The sequence below is a fragment of the Muscardinus avellanarius genome (genome assembly GCF_963383645.1).
Source record: "Muscardinus avellanarius genome assembly, chromosome: 4".
Taxonomy (NCBI): Eukaryota; Metazoa; Chordata; class Mammalia; order Rodentia; family Gliridae; genus Muscardinus; species Muscardinus avellanarius.
Genome location: NC_137789.1, coordinates 89,192,202 through 89,218,148, shown reverse-complemented (window position 1 = coordinate 89,218,148; position 25,947 = coordinate 89,192,202). Strand labels below are relative to the sequence as shown.

Sequence of the window (25,947 nt, the reverse complement as noted above, 5' to 3'; positions counted from 1 at the left end):
AATACAAAATAGGGTGGGAAAAATCTTAAAACTTATTTAAAGCAGGTTTGTTTTCTTGAATACAACCTTAAGGAAGATGCTCATCTATTCTTAACAGTTAAATATTATAATATAAAAAGAATCATAGGAAAAAAATCTTAAGCCAGAAACTATTTCAGATACTTTGCTAGTGCTAAGCAGAATGTTTGTCAAGCATTTTCAGACGGCTGCTCAAAGGCCTCTTAATCTGACAAGCTATAGCAATAGACTTGGCTAACTTGAATCTCAGCTAAATACTTTTTCACAAAAATATCTTATTAAAAGCAAATAAAAGAAATAGAAAAGATTGGCATGATGGCACACACTTGTAATAACACTACTTGGGTGCCTGTGACAAGAGAATCACAGGTTGGAGGACAGCCTCAGCAACTTCCCAAGACTCTCAGCAACCCAGCAAGATGCTAAAACCAGAAGGCCTAGGGCACAGCAGAGGGAGAATGCCCTTGGTTCAATCCTCTATACTAGGAAAAAAAAAAGTAAGTAGAAAGTTAGAGGTCTACATTATCTGGAACACTTGCCATTCAGCTAAGGATTTAGAGCCATCTGTTTTGGTAAATTTCACAGAAAATCTGTTGATTTATTTTGTAGCTTTAACTGAGTGCTCTTACATTTGCTTTTTATTTTATTTATAACTAGGACAATCACAATTCTGAGTAGTACAGACTATCTAGTAATATGTTAATATGTTTCTTTGATGGAAATTTGAGCTGCAAATAGATGAAACCAACCAATATCAATAACTATCCAATTATCCATTCAAATAGATGTATTTATGTACTTATGCCTAAAAATATAAATTCCTATCACCTAAAAAGGATGATTCAAGCTACTGTGAATTATGCAAAGAAAATAAGGCATACTCTTACGGAATTACAGTATTATTTTAGAAATAAAACATGAACATAATAAAACAAGGTGGAAGGTGTTGAGTAGTTGAATAATTATCAAAAGAAAGGCTATAGTGTCTATAAAATAACTTCATGAGTTCAAAATTATATTTAATAGTAATTTCAGAGAAAGCAATAAAATTTTTATGCATAGTTTTGCTTATCATTATCTTTTGATTCTACATAAATAATTATTTGCAAGAGAAAACTGTAAAAACCAAAGTGTTAGAGACTTGTTTGCTTCTTTTGCCACAAGAATTCCATATTAATTATGATATTATTTATTAAAAATGGGTTATAAGTATTTAATTTAAATTATTTCCTAATCTTATCATTGAAAAGTAAACAGAATTTGTAAACAATAATCCAAACTCACCTAGTGACCAAAGAAATGAAAAGATAACTAATTTTAGGACCTCTCCCATTACATTTACTGCAACTTTTGTGGAACCAAAAACATATTTGGTGTTGACCAGGTTTTCATATATAATATGTATATCTGATCATTCTTGTTTAAGGCAGAGCCTTATCTGAGTTAACTAAGTTATTATATTAGTAAAATTACATGATATAGTTTTGAAATCTAAGATCATTTTTATGCATGTATGCACGTGTGGCCCTTTACAGAAAATACCTGTTGACCGATTATCTAGACTAATCCCTTCCTCTCAACCTTCCACCTTTAAATCTAATCTAACACTAAGTCTTATCCATTCTACTGTCAATAATTAAAATGAAAGTTTTCTATATATCCCTTTGGTTCCAACCACCTTCTTCTTCAGGGTTTTCTGAAGTCTACTTTATAATGTGAACTCTTGTCCTTATAAGTAGGATAATCTGCTGGGCATGGTGGCACATGCCTGTAATTCCAGCTGAGGATCGAGGTTCATGGACATCCTCAGCTACTTAGCAAGGCCTTTCGCAAGTCAATGAGACCCTGTTTCAAAATAAAAAATAAAAAATAGGGCTAGGGCTTTAGCTCAGAGGTAGAATTCCTCTGGGTTCAATTCACAGTACCACAAAAATAAAATAAAATGAAAATGAAAAATATTAAAAAGACTAAAAAAAAAAAATAGGGCTGGGAGTGTGGCTCGGAGGTAGAATGCCCCTAGGCTCCACCCCCAGTACCACAATAAATAAATAAATAAATAAATAATCTTATAAAAACATAAACCAGGTCAGATCACTATTCTCCTGGCTTCTACAACCTCTGACTTCTACTGAGTGTCTGGGTCAGGGCTTGTGCCCTGTGCTTGGGATATTTTTTTTCTAAATCTTTCTATGTTGTTTTCCTAATACCATGCAGGGCTCCCTTTATACAGATCTTATCTCCCCAGCAAAGTAGACTTTGCCCCAATCCCTCCTTGCCATCACTTTGTCATTTTAAACCACTTCCACGCATCACTTACTACAAAGTGCCTTATTTGTTTAAATACCTGTTGTCTCCCCCACACCAAAATGTAAACTTCATTATAGCAATAACCAGACTGAATTACTCATCAATGTCTCTTTAGAATCCAGAATATTACATGGCCTGCAATAGAAACTTGAATCAATGGGTAGATGGATGGACTCATTTACTCATTTTTTTTGTATGTGTCTGTGTATGTTGCCAGAAGAGAGGCAAACTGTCAAATATTTCTGAAGTAAATCCCACAGGACTATTGTGATGAAAATAGATATCAAAGTATTAAAACAAAATCACGATTTCTGAATGCTTAGAAAATTCACAACTTGGCTTCTCTGAACTGGTCTCTTCCTTTCTACCAATAATCACTTTACGTATCATCTATAAATGTAATTCTCTCAGACAATTTTTTGCTCCTCTTGAAGCTAGTCACTTCAATCAGTCCCATTTCTTTCTATCTCCCCTTACTTTTAAGTACTTTGTTGGCATTTCAGAAAAAGGTCATCTGAGCCCTTTTTAACTCTTGAAATTTTCCTTTTTTAATTTATTTATTTATTTATTTATTTATTTATTTATTTTTGTTTGTTTGTTTGTTTGGTGGTACTGGGGTTCCTGGAAACCCTTCTACCTCCAGGCTACACTCCCAGACCTATTTTTTATATATTTATTTGGAAACAGGGTCTCCTAAACCAGCGAGGCTGGCTATGAACCTGCTTGATCAACCTCCTGTCTTTGCCTCCCAAGCATGGGAATTACAAGCATGCGCCACCACACCCGGCTAACTCTCATAATTTTCTAAAGCCTCTTACCGTTATTACTCTTCTCCAGGACAGAGAAACAATCACTAAAGAATGAACAATTTTCTCAGCTTCAATTATCAATAACTAACTTCTCTGTATCAATTACAAGAGAAGAATAAATATCAAACCCTTCTAGGATTGTGATAAATTCCATGCCTTCAGATGATTTACCTTATCATCTCTCTTAAGATTGTTTCCCAGCTGGGCGTGGTGGCGCACACTTATAATCCCAGCATTCCGGAAGCTAAGACCAGAGGTTTGAGGTTGGAAGACAGCCTCAGCTACTTAGTGAGGCCCTTTGTAACTCAGTGAGACCCTGTTTCAAAACAATAAATAAAAATAGGGCTGGGAGTGTAGCTCAGAGGTAGAAGGCCCCTGGGTTTCATCCCCAGTACTGCAATAAATAAAATATAAAAAGATTGCTTCCCCTCAAAGCTACAGCTGGCTTGAGTGCAGCATAGTACAATTTTGCTCACATTGTTTTGGGGAAATAATTATAATGGTTCCAGACAATAATTTAAAAATATGTGTATTGTTTGTCAGTAATTTCACTACTGTGTATCTCTTCAAGGGAATATTTCTGAAGGTGGACAAAGCTGCTTTAATATACAAGAATTTTTACAAAAAATAAAAATAAAAATTAGCTTCAATGTCAAAGCATATTTTAAAAATCTACAAAATCAAAGGAACTCAGTAGTAGTTGTGCTAAATTGCCAGTGCAACTTTAGAAACCAAATGAAGTTCAAAAAGCATTCTAAACTTACAAGCTATGTGCTTTGTGTCCTAAAACTTTGGCTCTATGAAGCTTAGTTTATCTCTGAAATGGAGGAAGGAAAATAATAAAACATTCCTTCTAGGTTTTCTGTAAAATTATATATTTAATCACTCTTTATCTGTGTAATTGTGTGTGTGTGTGTGTGTGTGTGTGTGTGTGTGTATGAAAGAGAGATAGAGAGAAAGAGAGGGAGAAAGAGAGAAAAAGAAAGAAAAGATTTTAATGCTGTTCTTATATGTGAACCAATAAGGAAAAAAAATTAGGTAAAATAATCTCTCTCACTACTTAATGAACTACACTAAGGTATCTATAATTCTTTCACTTTAATGAAAATATTACCTATTATATGATATATATTTTTTCTACTTTACAACTTTCTACAGTGAACAGTGATCACATATATAATCTAATGAGACTATATTAGAAATGTAAAAACAAAAGAAGAGAAAATAGTAAATCTTCTGAGACTAATGAAAATTAGTTGGCATTCAGCCCAAGTAGGTTTCAGTCTCCATGGTAATATACTATAGTCAATTCAGCATGGAAGAGAATACTTTTCTTATCCACTGCCAAATCAAGATTTTCCTGACAGTCTGGTATCCATTTAAAGTGAATTCAATTACATGTTTGCAGCAGGGCGGTAGGTAGCATGACCACTGTATTTCTTCTAAAGTAGTAAATTCTGCAAGGATCTCCTTTGTAAGTAAAGCTCAGCCTGGGAATGAGGCCGCATCATTATTGTGGCTTATGATAATCTATTTCATGCTCCTATGCTATGAGATTCTAAGTGAGTACCAACTGCTAGACATATTGAAAAGAAAAGGAAACTCTTATATCTTTATGACCCAGCTGGGCCTATAATAACTGTCTCACCAGGGAAGTGTGCTTTCTAAAGTAATCAAAACGATTTCACTTTACCAAAAAATGAAATATCTAAAGCAAAATTCAACTCTCAATGATCATACTGTTGATATTCATGCTGACTGCTAAGCCTCCATCAGGAATCGCTTCTGGCATCCTCTCTCCCTGCTTATCTCTAGAACATGAGAAACATTTATAATTGTCTTCCCAAGTAAATAGCTAAAAACACTGTTCCGAAGAATTTTAAAGAAATTTATAAATATGAAATTGCAAATATGATTTTTATTTGAATAACTTAAGACTTGTGTTTAAGATGTGGATGCTAAAATTTTAACACATACCCTTATTCATTCATATGCCTGCCTAGTTTGTGAGTTCCAAAGACACTGTGGAGTCTTTAAAGAACAATGTTAAAGACATTCAATAAATAAAAATGCAAGCTTCCAAAGCATAGTAAGGCTTAAAATATTTACTGGAAAAATAAATTATTTATTCACTGGTAGAAAGCAAGACAATCACTGTAATTAATAAACCAAAGATGTGACTATAACTCCAACATCAATTTCATTCATCATCTGATTGTTAGGAAAAATATATTTCTAACTACCAATATACCTCGCCATCTAAACACTATTTAGGCAATCTAAACTTAACATATCCATAAGTAAATCAACCAGTTACTTTCCATCTCTACCTGTTTATCTCATTTGCTTGCTCTATTGCAAATATCCAGCAAATCCACTAAGTTAGAAATCTTTCTCTCTTACCTCCCACATTTAATTATTCAACCAAAACCTGCTTTGACCTAATGAGCATTGCTCAGGGCAGTATCCTAGCAGTCTCCCTGCATGCATTTCTCCCCATTATCATCAATCCCCCATTCCTTTCTTTCAAAAACAAACATATTCTGCAGTACCAACAGCTCTCTCATCTTTCCTTATTTCTCAGAGGATGAAAACCCAGATTCTGCTAGTTTATGATACTAGATTTCTTTATGCTCGGTCTCCATCTCTTCTTCCCAAACTTACCACCCAGCATTGTGCTGTCTAACTGACTTCCCAGTTTCTTGTCCCATAAATCTTTCCTCTTACCACTTCTTGGCTCTCACTATACAAAAGCTTTTCCAGTTCCTTCTTTTCACAGGCCCTCCCACCAGCAGTAGCTGGATTTGCCCTCCCTTCTTCCTTTGGAAAACTCCTACTCAAACTTAAAATCTTGGCTTCCATGTCACTGTCCAGGAGGGTATCCTGGGGTGCTTTGGGCAGAACATATTCCTCTGCTCTAGTTTCTCCAAAGATATTCTGTTCATACTAAACCCACAATTTCTCATGTCAACATTTGGATCACGTGTTAATATAAAAAAGAAGATTTGGCTGTTCAGCTTCACATCTCTGGATTCCAGCATAGAATCTGATTTTGAATTTATACTGGTTCTCAACTTACTACCTCTGGGCTCTAAATTCATGCTTTTTTATTTCTTTCTGAAAATGGACTTGGACCTGCGATTTCTTTTCCTTGCCAGTCAGCACTGAAACCTTGTGAGTGGAGGTCACTGGAAAGATGCTGTAAGAACAGGGGGTTTGCTTCGTGACTTCAGAGAACTCGGTAGGCCTTGTGGCTTCTCCAGCATGCAGCCAAGATGTTGCCTGGTAGCACAATTTCCCTGGCTAACTTTTCCTCAGTGCTTTCTATCTGCTAGTGACCAGCTTTTCCTGTAGTGCTGTTTTTTTTTTTTTTTTATGACGGTTTCCTTTTACTTTTTTAAACTTTTTATTGGTGCACTGTAGTCATATATCTTAATGGGATATAAGATGGTGGACATACATCACCCAACTAGCCCTTACCCAATTCCCATCCCATTCCCTCCCTCCCCCCACTTCTCATGCTTGGCTTAGGGATTAACTTTGATATGTTTGTTAAACTACATCATGTGCATTAGAGAATTTTCCTCTTTGTTCTTCTCAGCTGACAGTGGTTTGGTTACCCACAGGGGACACTTTATAATGTCTGAAAGCACTCCTGGTTGTCAAACTGGGAAGTAGTATTTAGTGAAGAGTAGTTTAGGATGTTGCTAAATGTTTTATAATGTACTAGACAGACCCCTAATCTATCCACCACACAAAGTAACCATCTGGCCCTGGACCTTAATGGTGCTGAGCTTTGCTCTATAATAAAGTTTACTTCTTAGTCTTGACAGGGCAGGATGGGAGGGTGAGGGGCAGGGGAAGGAGGGGGGGGGAGGAGAAGGTTGGGGGAGGTGTTCTTTGGAAGCTCTCTCACAGGACTAGGGTGAGTGTTATCCTTTATTTCTGCTATTTCTGTTCTCTAGAGTTCTCAACCCTTTCTTATTTCTATTATAGTTATTAACTACTTGTGGTTGAATTTTCCTACTGAAACTACTCTAAGCCATGTGTTTCCTGAATGGACCCAGATGGATACAGGAAAACTCATTCATTCACTTCAAGACATGTAGAGAGTGCTCCCTGTACTTCTGGACACTGTGTTAAAAACTGAGGAGGCCGACTTGGGCACAGGGGTGCATTCCAGTGTATAACTCAGCAACTGTGGAGCTGAGGCAAGAGGGTTCCTAGGCAACTTAGGCAGTAAAACCAAACAAGGGCTTGAAGTGTAACTCAGTGGTCGAGCGCTCCTGGGTTCAATTCCCAGTACTGAAAGAAGCAGACATAATTTCTGCCCTCCTCAAGCTGTAGTTTGAAAGTCAAAACTGATTAATAAGTGCTATAAATGCCTGGCACAGCAAGCAAAACTGGGTAGTGAGATAACCCAGCAGCTTATGTGAGGGGAGAGCTTACCCAGAGAAGGCCCTCCGTGTTACTGGTGAAATAAATTAATAAACCGAGTTAATAAATTTAGCCAGGATGTGGGGGATTTGACTTGAGGTCCTATCCATTTGGAGAGCCATGTAGAACTCAAATATTTTACACACTGACTTTTTTCCTCATAAATGCTGGAATTAGTCTCAGATTTAATTCAGTGAAAACAGTTTAGCCTAATTCGGAAGCCAGCAGCTTCCTTTTTTTTTTTCAAGTGGACTGTTCTGATCGCATTAGCATATTATTTCATTTTATAATTCTAAGCCACTTGAAGGCAACGGCATCTTTTTGTTGTTGTTCTTTTATTGGTGAAATGTAATTACTGTCACATTAAGGTTCAACATGATACAAACATATATGTGCATGTCACTGGTGTATTTCCAACACTGAGTCTGACTCGGATATACAGAAGAGACTTGACTTGTGCTCACTGAATTAATAAACATGCGAGCTTCCTATCTCAGTCAGCTAAAGCATAATGTGACACAGGAGAAAAGGACTGAAGCAGAAGTCCTGAACCTTGCCTTATAACTACACCCTCACTCTGAAGATCTGGGAAAGCAAGAGTTCCTCTGGAACTCACCTTTACTATTTTGAAACTAAAGGCATTACTGTTTCTGGACGTACCCCCCAGTAGAAATACGCTTCTTGTGTACTTAGGTCATGCTTGCTCAGGGATGCTATAATTCAACTGACATCATTAAATTGAACCTAATATAATTTCTCTCTTACATGTAAACTTCTGGATTTTTATCTTTTCTGCGTAATAAATGTTTTTTAAAGCATACCAGTCAATAATAGCTCCATAAAAAGGTCAAGCACAAATGATCACAGCTGACACCATTCTAGCAAGGCACATTAGCTTTATTGTAATCATCCTGCCAATATCCTCACATCACCCAGATTTCTTACTGGAAAATAAAATCCACTTAGGCTGTAGGAAAGGCTGAAGCTGTGAAATATTCTAATTTAACACAGTGTCACTGGAGCAATGTGACTGCAGTCGATATGGCATGTGGAGTCCCTATGTCCTATCATGTGGACACAGAACAGCAAGCTATATTCGAAGGACACAGGCAACCCAGGTGGGCAAATTATTGTTGGGTACATGACTCATATGAGTAGCTGGAACAAAAATCACCTGGCCCACAAAGCCTAAAACATTTGCTAGCTGGCCTTTTACAGGACAAGATTCCTGAGCCCTGCCTTAAGTCATGCATCTTTTCTTAACAAAACCTCCTGCAGCTTTCTCAACAAAACCCCCCAGGGAGGAGGGTAGTGGTCTTGCAGCTTTCTCAACAAAAACCCCCAGGGAGGAGGGTAGTGGTCTTGTATTCTTCCTTAAGCATACACCTTGGTGAGACTCTTCATCAAATTGCTTATCAAAAACACCTGCAGCAACCAGGCACTGTGGTGCACACCTGTAATCTCAGTCCTTGAGAGGCTGAGATAGGAGGATCACAGGCAGGTTCCCAGGTTCTCAGAGAGCCTCAACAAGTTAATAAAGCCCTCTGCAACTTAGTGAGACCCTGCTTCAAAATAAAAATAAAATTGGGCTGGGGGTGTAGCTCCAAAGTAGTATGCCCCTGGGTTCAATCCCAGTAACGCACACAGGAGAGAGAGAGAGAGAGAGAGAGAGAGAGAGAGAGAGAGAGAAGAGAGAAGAGAGAAGAGAGAGGAGAGGGGAGAGGGGAGAGGGGAGAGGGGAGAGGGGAGAGGGGAGAGGAGAGAGGGGAGAGGGGAGAGGGGAGAGGGGAGAGGGGAGAGAGGGGAGAAAGGAGAGAGGAGAGAGGAGAGAGGAGAGAGGAGAGAGAGAAAGAAATAGCAATGGCATCCTCTCTGGGAGGGTGAGATTGGATAAATACTATTTTTCCAGAGTCTTCAAGATAGTTAGCTGCCCAGGTTCTTGCCTGCCTGGTCTCCCACATCAGCCACATAGCTCAGAGTGTGGATTTGGTTTTCTGTTTGCGTTTGGAACTTGGAGCTGATCCTCTGAATAGATGCAGCAGTAGGGCCTGGAGGAGGCACTAGTCCCACCCTGAGCAACAAGGCTGGGAGGAGACCTGGCAGGGGCCTCCCAGAGATCCTCCTTTGCAGACAAGCAAAAAGCAAGTGTGGCTAGGGAGCCAGAAGTGAAGAGGTCTAAACTGAAGCTGCAGGAGGAGGGCAGGGTAACTGAAAAGGCCTGAGATTGTCTAACAGCACCGTTAAAGGAACGAACCACTCCGATATCTCTAATTGAGCTTGCCCTAGGGTTTAGCCTTCCAACTTGAGTTGAGTTTGCATCTTGTTCATCTCTGTAGTTCTAACACCTAATATAAAATAGAAATAAGCAGGACAACATTTACATATCTGCTCATTATTGTCTTTCTCAACTAAAAAATGGCAATTTTTCCTAATCTGATTCTAATCCTAATGTACTTTAGAAGTACTCATGTTATTATTTCAATTCCAGTTTGGATCTGAGTTGACTCTTTAGTTTGCTGACTCCAGTGACTGTTTCCTTTATGTCCAATTTTCTTGGTAACTTGTTTGATCCTCTGTTCTTTTTGTGTGTGTTTATGTGGTACTAGGATTGGACCCAGGGGTCATTCTACTTCTGATCTACATCCTCAGCCCCTTTTGTATTTATTTTGAAACAGGATCTCCCCAAGTTATTCATGCTGGTCTCAAATTGTGATTCTCCTGCCTCAGCCTCCAAAGTTCTGGGATTACACTGATCCCTGGCTTGCTACTTTATTCTTTATGGGATTTGGGACCATCTCTGGTCTTATGTGTTGTTCCTTGATTATTGTCCTAGTGGTAAGAGACTTGGTACACTTAAATACATTATATGTCTATGACTGTTACTCATCAGGCAACCATAGGCCTAGGAGGTTAAGTACTTGAACTAGAGTCACATAGACCTCCCAGATCAGAGATACCTTGATTTCCTTCTTTCTTTCTTCCTAACTTTCTTTCTTTCTTCCTGTTTTCTTCCTTCCTTCTTTCTTTCTTTCTTTCTTTCTTTCTTTCTTGCATTGTTAGGTTCTATTTGCAAATACAATTTGTATTCTTTTTTTTGAGATTCCTTGATTTCTGAGACTGCTATTTGCAATGCCCTACAATCTCATTTGAGATTGTAGGGCATTGCAAATAGCACTCCTAATTTCATCAATTTTATGCTCCTGAATTTTTAATTGCTAGTTCCTGTTTTCCACCTCCTAGACTTTGTCTGAAGAACACAATAGTCCCAAGAAGTGTTAGAATATGACAGAGGTTCACTGGTGGAAAACACCTTAAGTCAGTCATTCCTACTTTTTCTTTATAATTTATTTAAACAGTGGGCTTGTTAACACAAAAGTTTGAAAAGTGATCATGGTAAGACATCATTTTAGCTTGATGCTATCAGAAGTAATAATCATCATAACTATAAGTATTTCCAACAAACTGACCAATCTGAATGGACACTGGTCCTGGTGTTTACCAGCTCTTACCTTTTCATGCTGGATTAATGTATAATCTAGGCAGTCCCCAGGAGTAGGGGGAGGGTTGGGCATAGATTCAAACATGGCAGCCAAGGGGTGGGAGGGATGCATACAGTTCAGACTGCTGTTCTTACCAAGCAGTGTGAAAATGTTTGCGTTTTGATAACTAGCATGGCCACATCTCAGAAGTTACTCAGTGATCAAGAATGAAGTTATATTCTTTTGACCTTGATCTTAATTTCCTGGGGGAAACAGATATAACTCCTTACGATTAACTAGTTGTTATTTTGAAGTAGTGTCTTTGTCTAGAGATCAGAAGCATCCCCAATGTATCAGAAAAAAAGATAAATTATCTTAATGGAACTTCTCGATTCATTAACAGCTTCCCAAGGCAATGTAGAAGCTGCAGCCGTGATTACGGAACACAATGCATTTTTATATTTATTTCTTCTCAAGGATTACAAAATAAGGGTACCCAGGCATCAAATTGCCTAGTTATTTTCTATTTGTATTAAAGAAATGTATTAAAAATATTGTTTCATTAGACTAATATTTTTGATAATTTTTACAAATTTTGGAATCACTGCAGGTGCTTACTAATATAATGAGCAGGCTATAAAAATTTATACTCAAAGAATTTTCTTTTGTTTTTTTATTACCTTGTTCATTTGGGGGGTGTGTGTGTGTGTGTGTATGTATGTGTGTGTGTGTGTTTACATGTTTTAGTACTAGATTGTTGACTCCAAAAGCATTCTACCTCCATGCTGCATCCCCAGCCAAATTCTATGTTTTGTTTTGAAATAAGATCTTGCTAGGTTGCTGAAAGTCTCTGAGTTGCTGAGGCTGGCTTTAAACCTGTGCTCCTCCTGTCTCAGCCTCCCAAGTCTCAGGATTATACACGTGTATCACCACGCTCAGCATCCATAGTATACTTTTAGCGGGAATCATGTATCTGTTTATCATTTTTTGTTTTGTGAATGAGCTTTTCTTTTGAAAAATTCTGACGTATATGATCAGTTACGATGGCATCTTTTGCTTTCCCTCTGGAATGATAAAGCATAAGCTCAGGCTTATTTAACATGGAACCTAGCTTGTAAATTTGTGAAGAAAGCTCCTTTTGTTGACAGTTCTAATGTCTGCCATCTGTTTGCACGGGATGAAGCCCTGATGATCCTCTAATTGGACATAAATTAGGTATCAGCAGCAGGCTTTTGACAGAATCCTTCAGTTACAGTTTCTTTTCTTTCTTTTTTTAAAACCATTTGGAAGAAAGCCCAACCTCTCTCCTAAGAGTAAAAGTACTTCTTGAGTTCTGAGACTCAAGATGTCATCACGAAACTTATGCTCAAAGGTAGTCCTCTCTCAAGGTGTCTTCTCTGCATACATCTCTCTTCATTCGCTTATGCTGAGAAGAAAATTACTAAAATCAAGGGGATCCTGCGCCTTCCTTAAGAAAAGACAGTCTCGAGTGTTTACAACATGCCTTGTGCTGTGTATGCACCTTTACATGTGTTAACTGACTTGATTTTCAATCCAATTTTATAATTTAGATACTATCTCATTTGCATAAATGGAAACTGAGTCTTAGGATTTAAACAACTTTCCCATATTCTCATAAAATGGTGCAATTAAGTTTCAAGTTTAGGGCTTTTTTTTTTTTTTTTGGCCACTCACTCTCCACTGCAAACGATAGATGACTAGGTTTGGAAAAAGAGAAAATTAGGATAAGGCAAAAAACATATGTGCAGTACCATCTGATGCTCCCTTATGCTTCACAACTTCAGCTGACTGAAATGAAGGAGTGAGATTAAACGATGCCAAAGTCTCACTTGGTTTTGTTCTCTATGGTAAGCGAATACAGGCTCTAACCCTCACCATGAAACCTCATCACGTTATTAAACCTCACTATGCTTCAGCTTCTTCTCTTTCTTTTTTTTTTTTTTTTTGATACTTGGAATTATACCCAGGACATTCTACCTCCTCCAAGCTACACTTACAGCCCTATTTATTTGTTTATTTATTTATATTTTGAAACCGGGTCCAGCTAAGTTGCTAAGGCTGGCCTCAATTCGAGTTAAACAGGAGAAAGCAGGAATAGAGAACTGATTTTCTTGGAGACAGACAAAGAATAATATTTCAGAGATACTCATGGCTATTACTATCATTTGGTAGCTGTATTGTCACTCTGGTTGTCGTGACCCAGCAGAGAGGTGCCTCAAAATAAGACTCATGAATGACACAGGAACCCTCTCCACCTGGAGCCCCTGAGCTCAGCATCCAACTCCATTATCCTAGGCACATCAATTTCATTCCACATGGGTGTTCACCCCCTGTTACAACTGTACGGAATCCACTAAAATGGCTATTTACAGCTATCGCCAGGTCAGGCACTTGGCTTTTCTGATAAACTTCTCCCTACACTTCAGTGAGGAAAAGTTTATTAAACTGGTTCCATGCAGTACATGTACATTTTTAACCACATTTTTGGATAGTCTATAATCTGATATTTGGTTTAACCTATAAAGTATTCAAGTAGTGAGAACAGAAAGCTATAATGCAGCGGAGAAACAGGGACAGGCATCATGAAACAAACTTTTACTGTCTCTAAATATATGCCCATATCTAAAACTGACCATTTATCCAAAAACGTCATACCTAAATGCTTTTATACTAGATAGAAGAACAGAGAAGATTAAAAAAATGTGATCAAGGAATATTTTATTATTAACAAGAACAATAATAACTCTAAAAGATTACCCAAATAGCTAATATTAGTTGAAGACCTTCTGAGTAAAAGATATTTTGATAAATGCTTTAATCATACATTCTCATGAATCCTCAAAATATTCCTAGGCTATTACATTATTCCCACTTCACAAGTGAGCTGAGCAGAAGCTCGTAATAGGTAAGCAACATAAAAAATTAACAAGGCTAAAAATGGCAGATATAGCCACTTCCAAGAATAATATGGAATGAAAATCAAATATATATTTACAGGCATATATATGATAGTTGCATAAAATATATAAATTTATATATTGTATAAAATATATGATATTTGTAGGAAATATATGACAAGTATTAATAGCTCCAAAAATAATGTTTAATTCCAGAAATATATGTATGCGGCCGACTTGAGTGTGTGCTACACAGAGCACAGCAGTGTACTTACTCTCTGTCAATCACTAGGCAGGTGACAGCTTCTGCAGCAATTACATTCGCTGTTCTCACATCTTCCCTATATATAAGAAAAGGAGAAAACAATATTTAACACCAAATAAACATGCCTATTATGATCATTAAGAAAACCTATTAAACTCTGACTTGTCCACTTTCAGACTTAATCTGTGTCCGTGTTACAGATTTCTTTGTCCTAAGGCAAAGAAATCTTGCCATCAATCATGCCAATCCTGTAGTTACAATAAAGTTGTTATCATTTTAAAATTTAAAATTTTACCTACACAAGTGGAACATTTTATGTCATAATTTCCTTGGCCCCTTAGGGAATTCTGAAATATATTGGGTGATGATAGAGATAATAATCAACTTAAGTAGATGAAAAGTTTAAAAGAATCTGTGGATATACTTTCAGAAATTGAGTATCTAGTATAAATTTGTCATTGTGTCCTTGAGAAATTGGGTCTTGTTTTAGTTACACCTTACTTTAGAGACCTTGATTTTATGTATCCAACCTTGACAATTTATGGTATAGAGTTAGTCATTCATACCCGAGCTTACAATTCTACAAGTGTATCTAGCAAATCTTAGTCATTCTGATTGAAATATGTAAAGACTGTTATTTGTTGTTGTTGTTGTTATTGTTGTTGTTGTTGGTGGTGGTGGTGGTGGTGGTGATGGTAGTGGTGGTACTGGGGGGTTCCTGGAAACCCTTCTACCTCCAGGCTACACTCCCAGACCTATTTTTATACTTCTTTAAATTTGGAAGCAGGGAGATTACAAGCATGCGCCACCATGCCTAGCCCAAGACTGTTGTTTTAAAAGTATTGTCACATGCTGGGCATGGTGGCGCATGTTTGTAATCCCTGCACTTGGGAGGCGGAGACAAGAGGATTGTGCAGGTTCGAAGCCAGCCCTACTGGCTTAAGAGACACTGTTTCCAAATTTAAAAAAGTATAAAATAGGTCTGGGAGTGTAGCCCAGAGGTAGAAGGGTTTCCAGGAACTCCAGTACCACCAAAAATATAAATAAATAAAATAAAAAACAAAAATAAAAAATAAAGGTATTGTCACTGCAGTAGTTTATCAATTTTTTAGATCTTTAAAAATATTCCATAATACTTCATTTTTACTAGTAGTCTAAAGTAGATTTGGTAAATTAATATATACAATTTATTTTCAGAGACTAAATATTTAATAGTACCATTGTAATTATAACATTAAATTATACCCCCAAATGTTATACCTCCAAATACTATTTTTATATTAATAAAATTTCTAAGCAAATATGATTAATGATATATATGTTTGAAATATATTCTAGAAACAAGTACACAGGAAACAATAGTGTTAGTAATATATTCTAAAAATCATAAAATATCATGTCTCTAAAGATAGGCTTTTAAAAGTATGAAAAATAAAGATGTTCCCAGGGAATTTTTATAATTTTAAAACACACTAAATTCTGACATATACTTCTGCATTCTATGTTTTTATCACTCTCCCTCTGACTTTCATTGGTATGATGCCATTCTATTAAGGCTACAGTTACTTTATAGAAACAATTAGTATTTAGTATTTGTTAAGGCAACTTCCCTTCACTAGTATTTTTTAAGAAATATATTGATTATATTCTTAAGCATTCATTATTTCATTTAAATTTTAAAATAACTTTTCTACTTCTAAAGAAATCTATGTTGAGATTTTGATAGTTATGACATTTATACATTGATTTCAGAAAGCCTTTCTGTTAATATTAATTTTTTGATGAATTAATTTTTCCATACAAGAATATGGCATAATTTTTTTACTTGTTAATATCTGAGTTTATGTCTTTAAGTAAGTTTCCATACATTTTTATTTGGGTCTTGACATTTGATGAAAAAGTATTCTTGAATGCTTTATATTATGTTTCCATTATGAATGACATTTCTTTTCAATTTCTGTTTCTCACTGGTCTCTCTTTAAAAGTCTCTTGATTATTGTATATGTTTCAGTTCCTTCCCAATGTTAAGTTCTCCTCTGACCCTAAAATTTTTATTATAGGCTCATCAACTCCTGATATTGAGACAGGGCAGAGGACCCTGGGAACAGGAAGGATGAAAGAGGCCAGGCTATCTGCATCTCCTCTATGAAGCTGGGGAGGTGAGCAGGGAGGTGAGAGGCGGATGGGTGCCAGGGAAGGGGCGCGGCTAACCCACAGGTACTCATTCAAATTAAGGGTCAAATTGTGCAAAAGTCATTAGTTCTCTCAAACCCAACTCTGACAAATCATAAAAGAACAGATAGAAAAACCTCAGGAAAGTTTAAAAGCCCATTCCCCAAGGGCTTCGAGGGTACTCTCTTTCGGGGAGCCCCTCTCCCTCCTTTAAGGGAAGAGGTGTTTTGTCTTCCATCTTTCCCTAACTTAAAATAAACTTTCTTTTTTCTTATACACTTGGCTAGTCCTTGGACTTCATTCATCGAGATCCACTGGACAAGAACCCTAAAGAGAGGAGACACCCCACTTCAGTTTGATTGTCTGAGTGCTTCTCTCACATCCTCTGCCTTCCAGCCAAACTGGCCTCTCTTCAGTGACCACCTTCCCTTGCCATGAGTTCTTCCTAACACACTGACCCCAGGCCTAGGAAGCTCCTCTCCAAAGTTGGCCTACTTCAACTCCATCCTACTCTTTAGCCATCAGGCCCCTTCCTCAGGAATGCCATCCTGAATTAACCAGCTTAGACTCCCTGTGTATCTTTTCTTATAAACCTGCATATCTATATACAACCAACCCTCACCATTTTTTTTTTTTTTTTGGTGGTGGTACTGGGGTTCCTGGAAGCCCTTCTACCTCCGGGCTACACTCCCAAACCTATTTTATACTTTTTTTTTTTTTTTTTTAATTTGGAAACAGGGTCTCTTAAGCCAGCGAGGCTGGCTTTGAACCTGCACGATCCTCCTGTCTCCGCCTCCCAAGCGCGGGGATTACATGCGTGCGCCACCACGCCCAGCGTCCCCTAACCATTTTTAATCGACACATTTGTTTATGTGGCCTTCTGGTTAATGACCTCGCTTCTGCTACTCAACACAGGGCAGGGACCATGGCTGCTTCTGCTCCCCAGTGTCTTTCCAGTACCTGACACTTAGGACATGCATAGCAAGTGTGCGCTGCAAGAAGCCAAACGCATCGAATCCCTGAGCCCCGTGCAGCAGAGTTCAGGCTTTCCAGTCATACTGTGGTGGTGTTAAACCCAGCTTTACCACTCATAAGCCATGGAAGCCTTGGTTTTCTCTTTTTTTATCTGTAAAATGGAAGTAATAAGAGTGTCCATTCATTGTGTGGAGTTAAATTAGTCAAAAATAAGCACATCATAGTGCCAGGCACACCGAAAGATGTGTGTTTTTATTATTTTTTCCTTCTCATTCTTCTCACCTCCAACACCATCCATCATGTCTGCCCTGGTGGAAGCTCTCTTTGTGTTTTAAAAAAAATTCCTACCAAGATCCAAGTGGAGTATTTTGGTTTGTTTTTGTTTTTGCTCTATAGAAGTAGAAAATATATTTTCAACTGTTGTCACATTCTTAGTTTGAATTTTTGGTAAAATAAACACAGGAGGCAGAAGACATCAGTAATGCCCACCAAGTCCTTCATAAATGACTCATTTTTTAGGATGTTGCGTATGGCCGTGCTACTAGCCTTAAAATACCAATGATAAACACACTAGCACACCTTTACAGAAACCATCACATTAAATCTCACTCTTAAGCCGGGTGTGGTGGCACATTTATAATACCAGTACTTGGGAGGCTGAGACAAGAGAATCACGGTTTGTGGGCAGTCTCAGCTACTTAATTGAGACCTTGTTTCAAAATAAAGAATGAAAAATAGGGCTGGATGTGTAGCTCAGAGGCAGGATGTCCCTAGGTTCCATCCCCACCCAGCACTGCAAAAAAATAAAAAGGAAAAGAAACCATCTCAGTTTTTTTCCCTAATTAGATTTTTATCTTGATTATTTACATAATTGTCCACAGAGTCTTTAAAAATAATACATATGCCAAGCGAGGTGGCGCACGCTTGTAATCCCAGCACTTGGGAGACTAAGACAGGAGGATCGCACAGGTTCAAAGCCAGCCTCAGCTACTTAGTGAGGTTCTCAGCAACTTAGTGAGACCCTGTTTCCAAATAAATTATAAAAAATAGGGCTGGGGATATAGCCTGGAGGTAGAATGCCTCTGGGTTCCATCCCCAGTACCCTAAAAAATAAATAAAAATAAAAATAATACATACAAAATAATACTCCATTTTAAACATATTTTCTATGTATATAAATTTTAATGTGATGATCACAAATACCCAACACTTTAAGATTTTTACTATCTGGTCTAAATTTGAATGCTTTAAAATAGCATGCAATTTTTTTGCAACAAAAGAAAATGTTGATATTTTAAAATTTAGATATAAAAATATCAAGATTAGAATAGTGTCATAGTCAAAGAAATAAAAAATATTTTATTTTCAAAAAGAAAATTTATAAGTATAGACTAAAATCAGACTTAGTTTCAGATAAAGGGAAGTATATAAGTAATGGAAACAGCCATCCCATTGGTAAAAATATCACATATTAAACTGATAGTTATAAGCAATAAGTTACCATTTGCCACTTATTATGCATCTAATATATGTCAGGAACTACATGTAACAGTTAAGTCATATTTGTTGCATATAACAAAAGGTAGCTACTTTTTCTCAAGTTTATAAATAGGGATAGAGGTTAGGTAATATATCAAAAGTCAGGCATAGCTAGTGAGTTGCAGCACTAGAATTTGAACACCAATCACACTGTCCTCTAAGTCATGTTCTTCCCACAACAGTACACCATTTATGTACTCGATAATCAGAATTTAATTTGAACAGAATTCTAAATGTATAAAATGCAGAATAAATCTTGATGAATAAGCAGTCATAATATCTACCATTATAAAAATTATATTTAATTACTAATAAAATCAGCACTAATATATTTGTAAAATGAATCTGATGAACTATTTTGATTCTCTCAAAATTCCTGTACATGACTATGGCTTAGCTTGCTATCATGTTCCGTGATATTATTAGGTAATAAGTAATTAAAGAAATTATTTAATGACAAGCTAATTCAAAAACAAACTCACACTGCCTATATAATGTCACTATATTTCTACTATTAAAGTGTTCAATATAATTATGTCCTTCCATGTAGATGTCCTGTGCACACTGAAAACCTGCTCCTATAAGAGACAAAATGCTCTCTGACCTAGTATGGATGTATATTATTCTGTCATTTTAAAAGAGATGGTAGAAACTCCTAATGAAAGAATATTACTGACAAAATAGCACATATATGATATTGAGAGAGGCATTGGTAATTTCACAAATGCACATACCTTCATTGAGAGTGTTTCCCTCATTGACTCCCCCCATCGCCTCTCCTAGATATTACATAACACGCAACACAAAGGTTCTAATAACTGTGCTGTTATTTGACATTTCCAACCATACATAACTATTATAATACTGGTCTCACAATGAACATCTGCAAAGTTAATTACGTTTCACGTAATACAATTTAGACACAGGGAAAGAAAATTAATTATTTTTAAAATAATTATTTTTAAAACTAGAGCTTTCTCTTTTCAGTTTCACTTTTTGACAGATTAGCCTATTCAACAGTTTCCAATAGAACAATATATGATTTTTAAAATAATACTGACCATTAGAAAATTTTATAAGTTAATAAGATAATGCCCAAACTATTTAATTAAAAACTTTCACCAAACACACACTACTTCTGATTGCTCAAGCACCTTGGCTTTCTTTATAATAAATACAAAAGTATCTATGTAATAGTTTAGGTCTAACATGCACATTGCCTTTAAAAATACAATTTCATCTTCATTTAGTTCTGAGCCTGTGTAGAAGTTGATTTCAGCATTGAAAATTAATAAACATGTCTTACTGCAAAAGGATCTACTGTTTAGCAAATTAACACATATTTTCACAAACTTCCTATTAACTAATGAATAAGAACAGTTAAAGCTCTGCAATTTAGTAGTGCTCTCTTTTTAAGCATTTTTGGTGGAGTTAGAAAGAGCATAAAAAATAAATATCTCAAATAACTGCAAATAGAGTTTTGTGCACACTAACTCTGATATTCTCTGAACTTCATCACTAGAATCTTCATCATCGCTGTATCCCAAAGTAGAGTCACTGTCAGTGTCTGAATAATCCATAGCAAGGGCTTATGGGGACTCCTCTCCTTCTGAAGCAGTTCTCTTGTGTCTCGTGGCTGCTAGACAACTCTGTAGTACATGGACATCTCAGGGGAACAAAAACAGAGGGTGTGAGGCCAAAGCAGACCATAGTGCATTCAAAATATCTGTCAGAGTCATGGCTCCAGCTCTGAGCAAATGTGACCGCTGTTGCCAGCCTTCATGAAAACTGACACTCCTTCAACTGCTTATGAGCTTCCAGCAGTCCGTGGGGCTAAGCCCTGCATTCCATGTCGTGTGCAAGGGTTTTGTGTTGTAGTTAAGTTGGTTCACGTGGGACAAAGTGAATCTTTTTAATACCAAAATTAAAAGCAGTCTTCTTATAATGTATAGAATAATTGAAATGAATAGGACATGACCAGTATAAAAAAGCCATCAACAATAAAGTTATAGTATTGAATTATTTGTTAACAAGAGTTACAGTGTTTGTGGCAAATCTGACTGTGCTACTGGAAAATACTTACCAAAGCAGATAAGTATTCTTTGAGAAAAAACACATTGGGTCGTTTGCTGCCTACTTCTCACTTAGCCCCAAAGCTATTCCAACATGATTTATACCTCTAATACTCTAATCAACTCATATACTAAGGCTAAAATCAATTAGTATGTAGAAATGATTATTACTTTCTGATGATTATTGGCACAATGTGACCCTCTCAAATATACTTTCTCTCTTGAAGCCCTCTTCTCTATATTTCTGTAATAAATCAATCTCTCAATTCTTTTTTGGTACCACCTTATCAATTTATTTTTTGTGACTCTTTTACTCCAGTCCATTGGAAATCTGATTTTGTTTGCCAAAATTGTTTTGACTCTGTTTTCTAGATATGACTTTTCTCATTAGGGGAAAACTCACATAATTCCAGAGAGTCAGTTACTAGCTTTATGCTTTATATTAGCGCCTTGCAAGACTTTATGTCTGACTTTTACCATTTTTTTTTTTTACTAAATACCCTTATATGGAAGTCCCATTGTAATCGCCAATTGAAAACAAACTTACTCTTATAACCATTGTTTTCCTTGGGTTTCCTCTCTATGCAAATGACATCAGCATTCTTGAATTCACCTAGACTCAAAAGATTAGATTGGCTTTCATTTTCCCTTCCCTATCATTCCCTATGTTGGGTCCTATCAGTTCTATCCTTCCTCTCATATATACACATTCTTTGTATTCCCACAGATACCGCTCAACATTGGCCATCGCCATCTCTACCCTGGACCCCTGACCTGGCCTCCTCCAAACCTTTCCTTCTCCACTCTTCTAATCCACACATCATTTTGTCATACATTTTCCAATACAAATCTAAGTAAGCCTTTGCACAAGAACTTTCAAAGGAAACTGACAAAACAAATGTCTAACACTTCATTTGGAGTTTGATATCCTCTACTACCTAACCTACAGCTTTACCAGTACTTCATGAACTAGCCTCTGCTGTACTTTGACAGATACCTACAGAGTTTTCCTAAAATATTCCAGGCACTAATTATGTCATGTCTGTGAATAGGCTGCTGGCTTCTCCAAGAACCCTCTGACCCAGTTCAAATGTTCATCCATGAAAACATTGATCATCCTACATTAGCATTGTTAAAGGTAAGAACTATTTTCCACATAAAATATTTCTATATATTAATTACATTAAAAGATGAAAAATAGAAAAACATCATAACATCATCTACCATGGAATAAATAAAGTTAAGAGTTTGGTGAATATCCTTCCAAACTATTTATATTCTTAACTATTTATATTTTTCATAAATGTAATAATAGTAAATTGATCCTTGTTTTAACAAATGTTACCTAAGGCAGTTATTTTCTGAATACCTGACCTTTCAGTCTCATAGGAAGAGATATTAAATTCATACACAATGTATAATTGAAAATATTGATCATATAAATAAAATATAATTAGGAGGCTCTCACTTTACAACCAGGAAGACATACACATTTAACCCAATTAAAAAATGGGCAACTGAATTGAATGGACATATCTCAAAAGAAAAAATACAAATGGACAACAAATAAAAAAATGTTCAACATAATTAGCATTTAGGGAAGTGCAAACCAAAACTACCTCGAGATTCCATCTAACTCCAACTAGAATAATCAAGAATACAAATAATAATAAATATACTGTTTGTAAGACTGCAAATTAGTACAACCACTATGGAGATGAGTATGGAGGTTCCTAAAAAGATGGAAATGGAGCCACCATTAAGACCTAGCTCTACCACCTTTTTGTATCTTTCCAAAGGAAGTTAAGGTATAACACTATAGTGATACGTGCATATCTGAATTCATAGCAGCACAATTCACAATAGCTAAATTACGGAACCAAACTAGGTGTTGATCAACAGACAAATAAATAATGAAAATGTTGTATATACAAACAATGGAATTTTACTCAGCCATAAAGAAGAACGAAATCATGCCATTTGCAAGAAAATGGCTGGAACTGCAGAATATCACACTGAGAACAGCCAGTTACAGAAAGTCAAGGGTCATATTTTTTCTCCTTTGTGGAAGCTAGAATAAAAATAGGAAGCAAAGGGACCTCAGCTGAATGAGGAGAGAAGACAGAAAAGAAGAAGGCGAAAAGAGGTGTGGTGGGGGAAATGAGGACTGAGGGATGGAACAGTTCAAGTGAGACGATGTTTCACTACCAACCTCACTAACATGCATGGGGAAGAAAGAAGGGGAGCATGGGTGGGTGTTCAGATGGAAACAAACTGAGTGGTGTGTGCCTGTATGTTTGTCTCACTTTGAATCTCACTATGATGTGTATAATTACATTGTACCAATAAAAGTATATAAGAAAAAACTTGAAGACCAGATTGGAGTCAATAAGATAAAGAGTGAGAAGGAATGCATTCTAAGAAGCAGGTACAACATACACAATGGGCTTGAGCTAAGAAAGAGCTTATTGTAACACAAAGAAGTTTGGAATTCATGGATTCAGAAAAGAAGGCAGAGGCCTGTGAAGAGCCAAAGCCCCATCACCTGACTATTAAAGGACATTATAAGAATTTTTTTTTAAGATTTAAAGAAGGTTTATTAGAAAGATAGAAATACAGAAAATAGAAATGCAGCTCCATACCAGACTGGCATGGAGGGGTGACTCGAAATGAATACACCCCATTCTAAGAATTTATCTTTATTTTTGAGGAGATTAACTAAGTAAACTTCCTCTAATATGTTAAATAAAATATTCAAAATGAGTTGGAAATCTTAAACTCAATTAGAGAAAGTAATTTTTATGCCATGACATATTCCATCTAAGATCCAAGGGGATAAATTTATAGGAGTAATTTTAGAACACTGATGGTCTTTACATACTAAGGAAATGACAAAGTAAAGACTAATTTCTTCTAAACAGATAATATAATCTCTGCTCATTAGAATCAAAGTAGAACATAGGAATAATGGAAAAACCCACATACATAAAAGAAGCCAGTGTATTATCAAGAATCATATCAACTCATGATCCACAAAGAGTTGAATTTAAAGCAAATAAACTTTTTAGAATTAACTCAAAGCAGTCTATGGTTTCTTATCAATAATAGAGACTCATGACAAACAATTGTTTTCTTCTTGAGTAAAGGAAAAAACTTAGAAGCACTATAGTACTTGAATTCAAAACACACTATGAAGCTATAGCAACCAAAGCACCCTGGCAGTGGCATGAAAACAGATACATAAACCAAAGAAATAGAATGGAGAGCCAAGAAAAAATATCCATGACTAATTTTTAATCCTCTCTCTCTCTCTCTCCCTTTCTCTCTCTCTCTCTCTCTCTCTCTCTCTCTCTCTCTCTCTCTCCCTTTTCCTTGTTGCTCAGACCATCCTAAAACTCATGATCCTTCCATCTCATTCTCCCAAATAGCTGAGATTATAGGCATGTACCACTGCCTATACAGAATTTTGAAAAAGCTGCCAAGAATACATAGTATGGAAATAACTTTTTTTTCAACAAATCATGATAGGAAAACTGGATACCAACATGCAAAAGAAATGTGATTAATATATTTTACCTTATGCAAAAATCAAACTCAAAATGAATTAAAGAACTAAATTTAAGACCTGAAACTATGAAACAGTAAGAAGAAAACATTTCAGAAATACTACAGGACATCAGTCTTAGTAAGGATTTTAAAGACATGATCACAAAATAAACAATAATAGAAAATAAACAATGAAATTATATCAAAGTAAAAAGTTGAACAGCAAGGAAAACAAACAGCAGAGTGAAAAAATAACCTAAAGAATGGAGAAAGTATTTACAAATTGTACAGCTGACAAGTCAATAACTAAGGGGGAAAAAAAGCTCTAAAGAATCCAATTAAAATATGGTAGGAAAAGACCCATAAGGAATTTTCTCTAAAGAAAACAAGAGCATAGCCAACAGGCATATGAAAAATGATCAGCTTTCCTAAATAGCAGAAACACAAATCAAAACCACAATATATATAACCTCAAAAGGTAGAAAGGCTATTATAAAAATGACTAAATAGGCTGGGTGTGGTGGTGCACACTTGTAATCCCAGCATTCGGGAGGCTGAGACAGGAGGATCGCAGTTCACGGACAGTCTCAGCTACTTAGTGAGGCCCTTTGCAACTCAGTGAGACCCTGTTTCAAAAATAAGGAATAAAAAAATTAGGGCTGGGGTGTAGCTCAGAGGCAGAATGCCCCTGGGTTCCATCTCCAGTACCACAAAAGAAAAAAAAAGACTAGATAAATAAATAAATGCTGGTGAAGATATAAAGAAAAGGGAATTCTTAAATTCTGTTGATGAGAACATAAATTAGTACATCCATTATGGGTAACAGTAAGGAGGTTCCCCAAAAAGTTCTAATTAGAACTATTCTATGATTCAGCACTCTATTTTGCCATAAAAGATGAAATCCTAAACTGGGCGTGGTAATCCCTGTACTTGAGAGGATGAAAGAGGTCAATCGATGGTTTGGTTTGAGGCCAGTCTCAGAAACTTGGCAAGACCTAGGGAGATATTGTTTCAAAATAAAAAATAAAAGGGGCTGGGAGTGTAGCTCAAAACTAGAATGCCCTTCGATCCTTTGAGTTAATCCCCAGTACCAGAAAAAAAAAAACAAAAAGAAAAGAAAAGAAAAAGAAAAATCCTGTCATTTGGGCCAAATAGATGAGCGATGAACTCGGAGGACACTATTTAAGTGAAATATGCCAAGCACAGAAAAATAACTACCTTATGATATTATTCATATGTGGAATCAAAACAGTTTATTTCCTAGGAGATAGAAAATGGGAGTAGAATGGTGGCTACCAGGGGCTGGGAAAGCAGTGATCAACAGATACAGTGCAAGTTTCCATATGAAGAAAAAGCTCCAGTACTCTTTTACACAGGAGGGTTACTATAGCTAACAATATTATATTGAAT

General features: G+C 36.4%; 1 protein-coding gene across 2 annotated transcripts in view; it reads right to left on the bottom strand.

Annotated features, from left to right (window-relative positions):
• PRKG1 (protein kinase cGMP-dependent 1) overlaps positions 1-25,947 on the bottom strand; it is a gene marked incomplete at both ends in the record, with an annotated part of 1,321,419 nt that overhangs the window by 116,014 nt on the left and 1,179,458 nt on the right. For both annotated transcript variants that reach the window (XM_080693971.1, XM_080693970.1), the window contains one exon: positions 14,244-14,309. In XM_080693971.1, the coding sequence (XP_080550097.1) occupies positions 14,244-14,309 (66 nt within the window). The remainder of the gene's footprint in view (positions 1-14,243; positions 14,310-25,947) is intronic.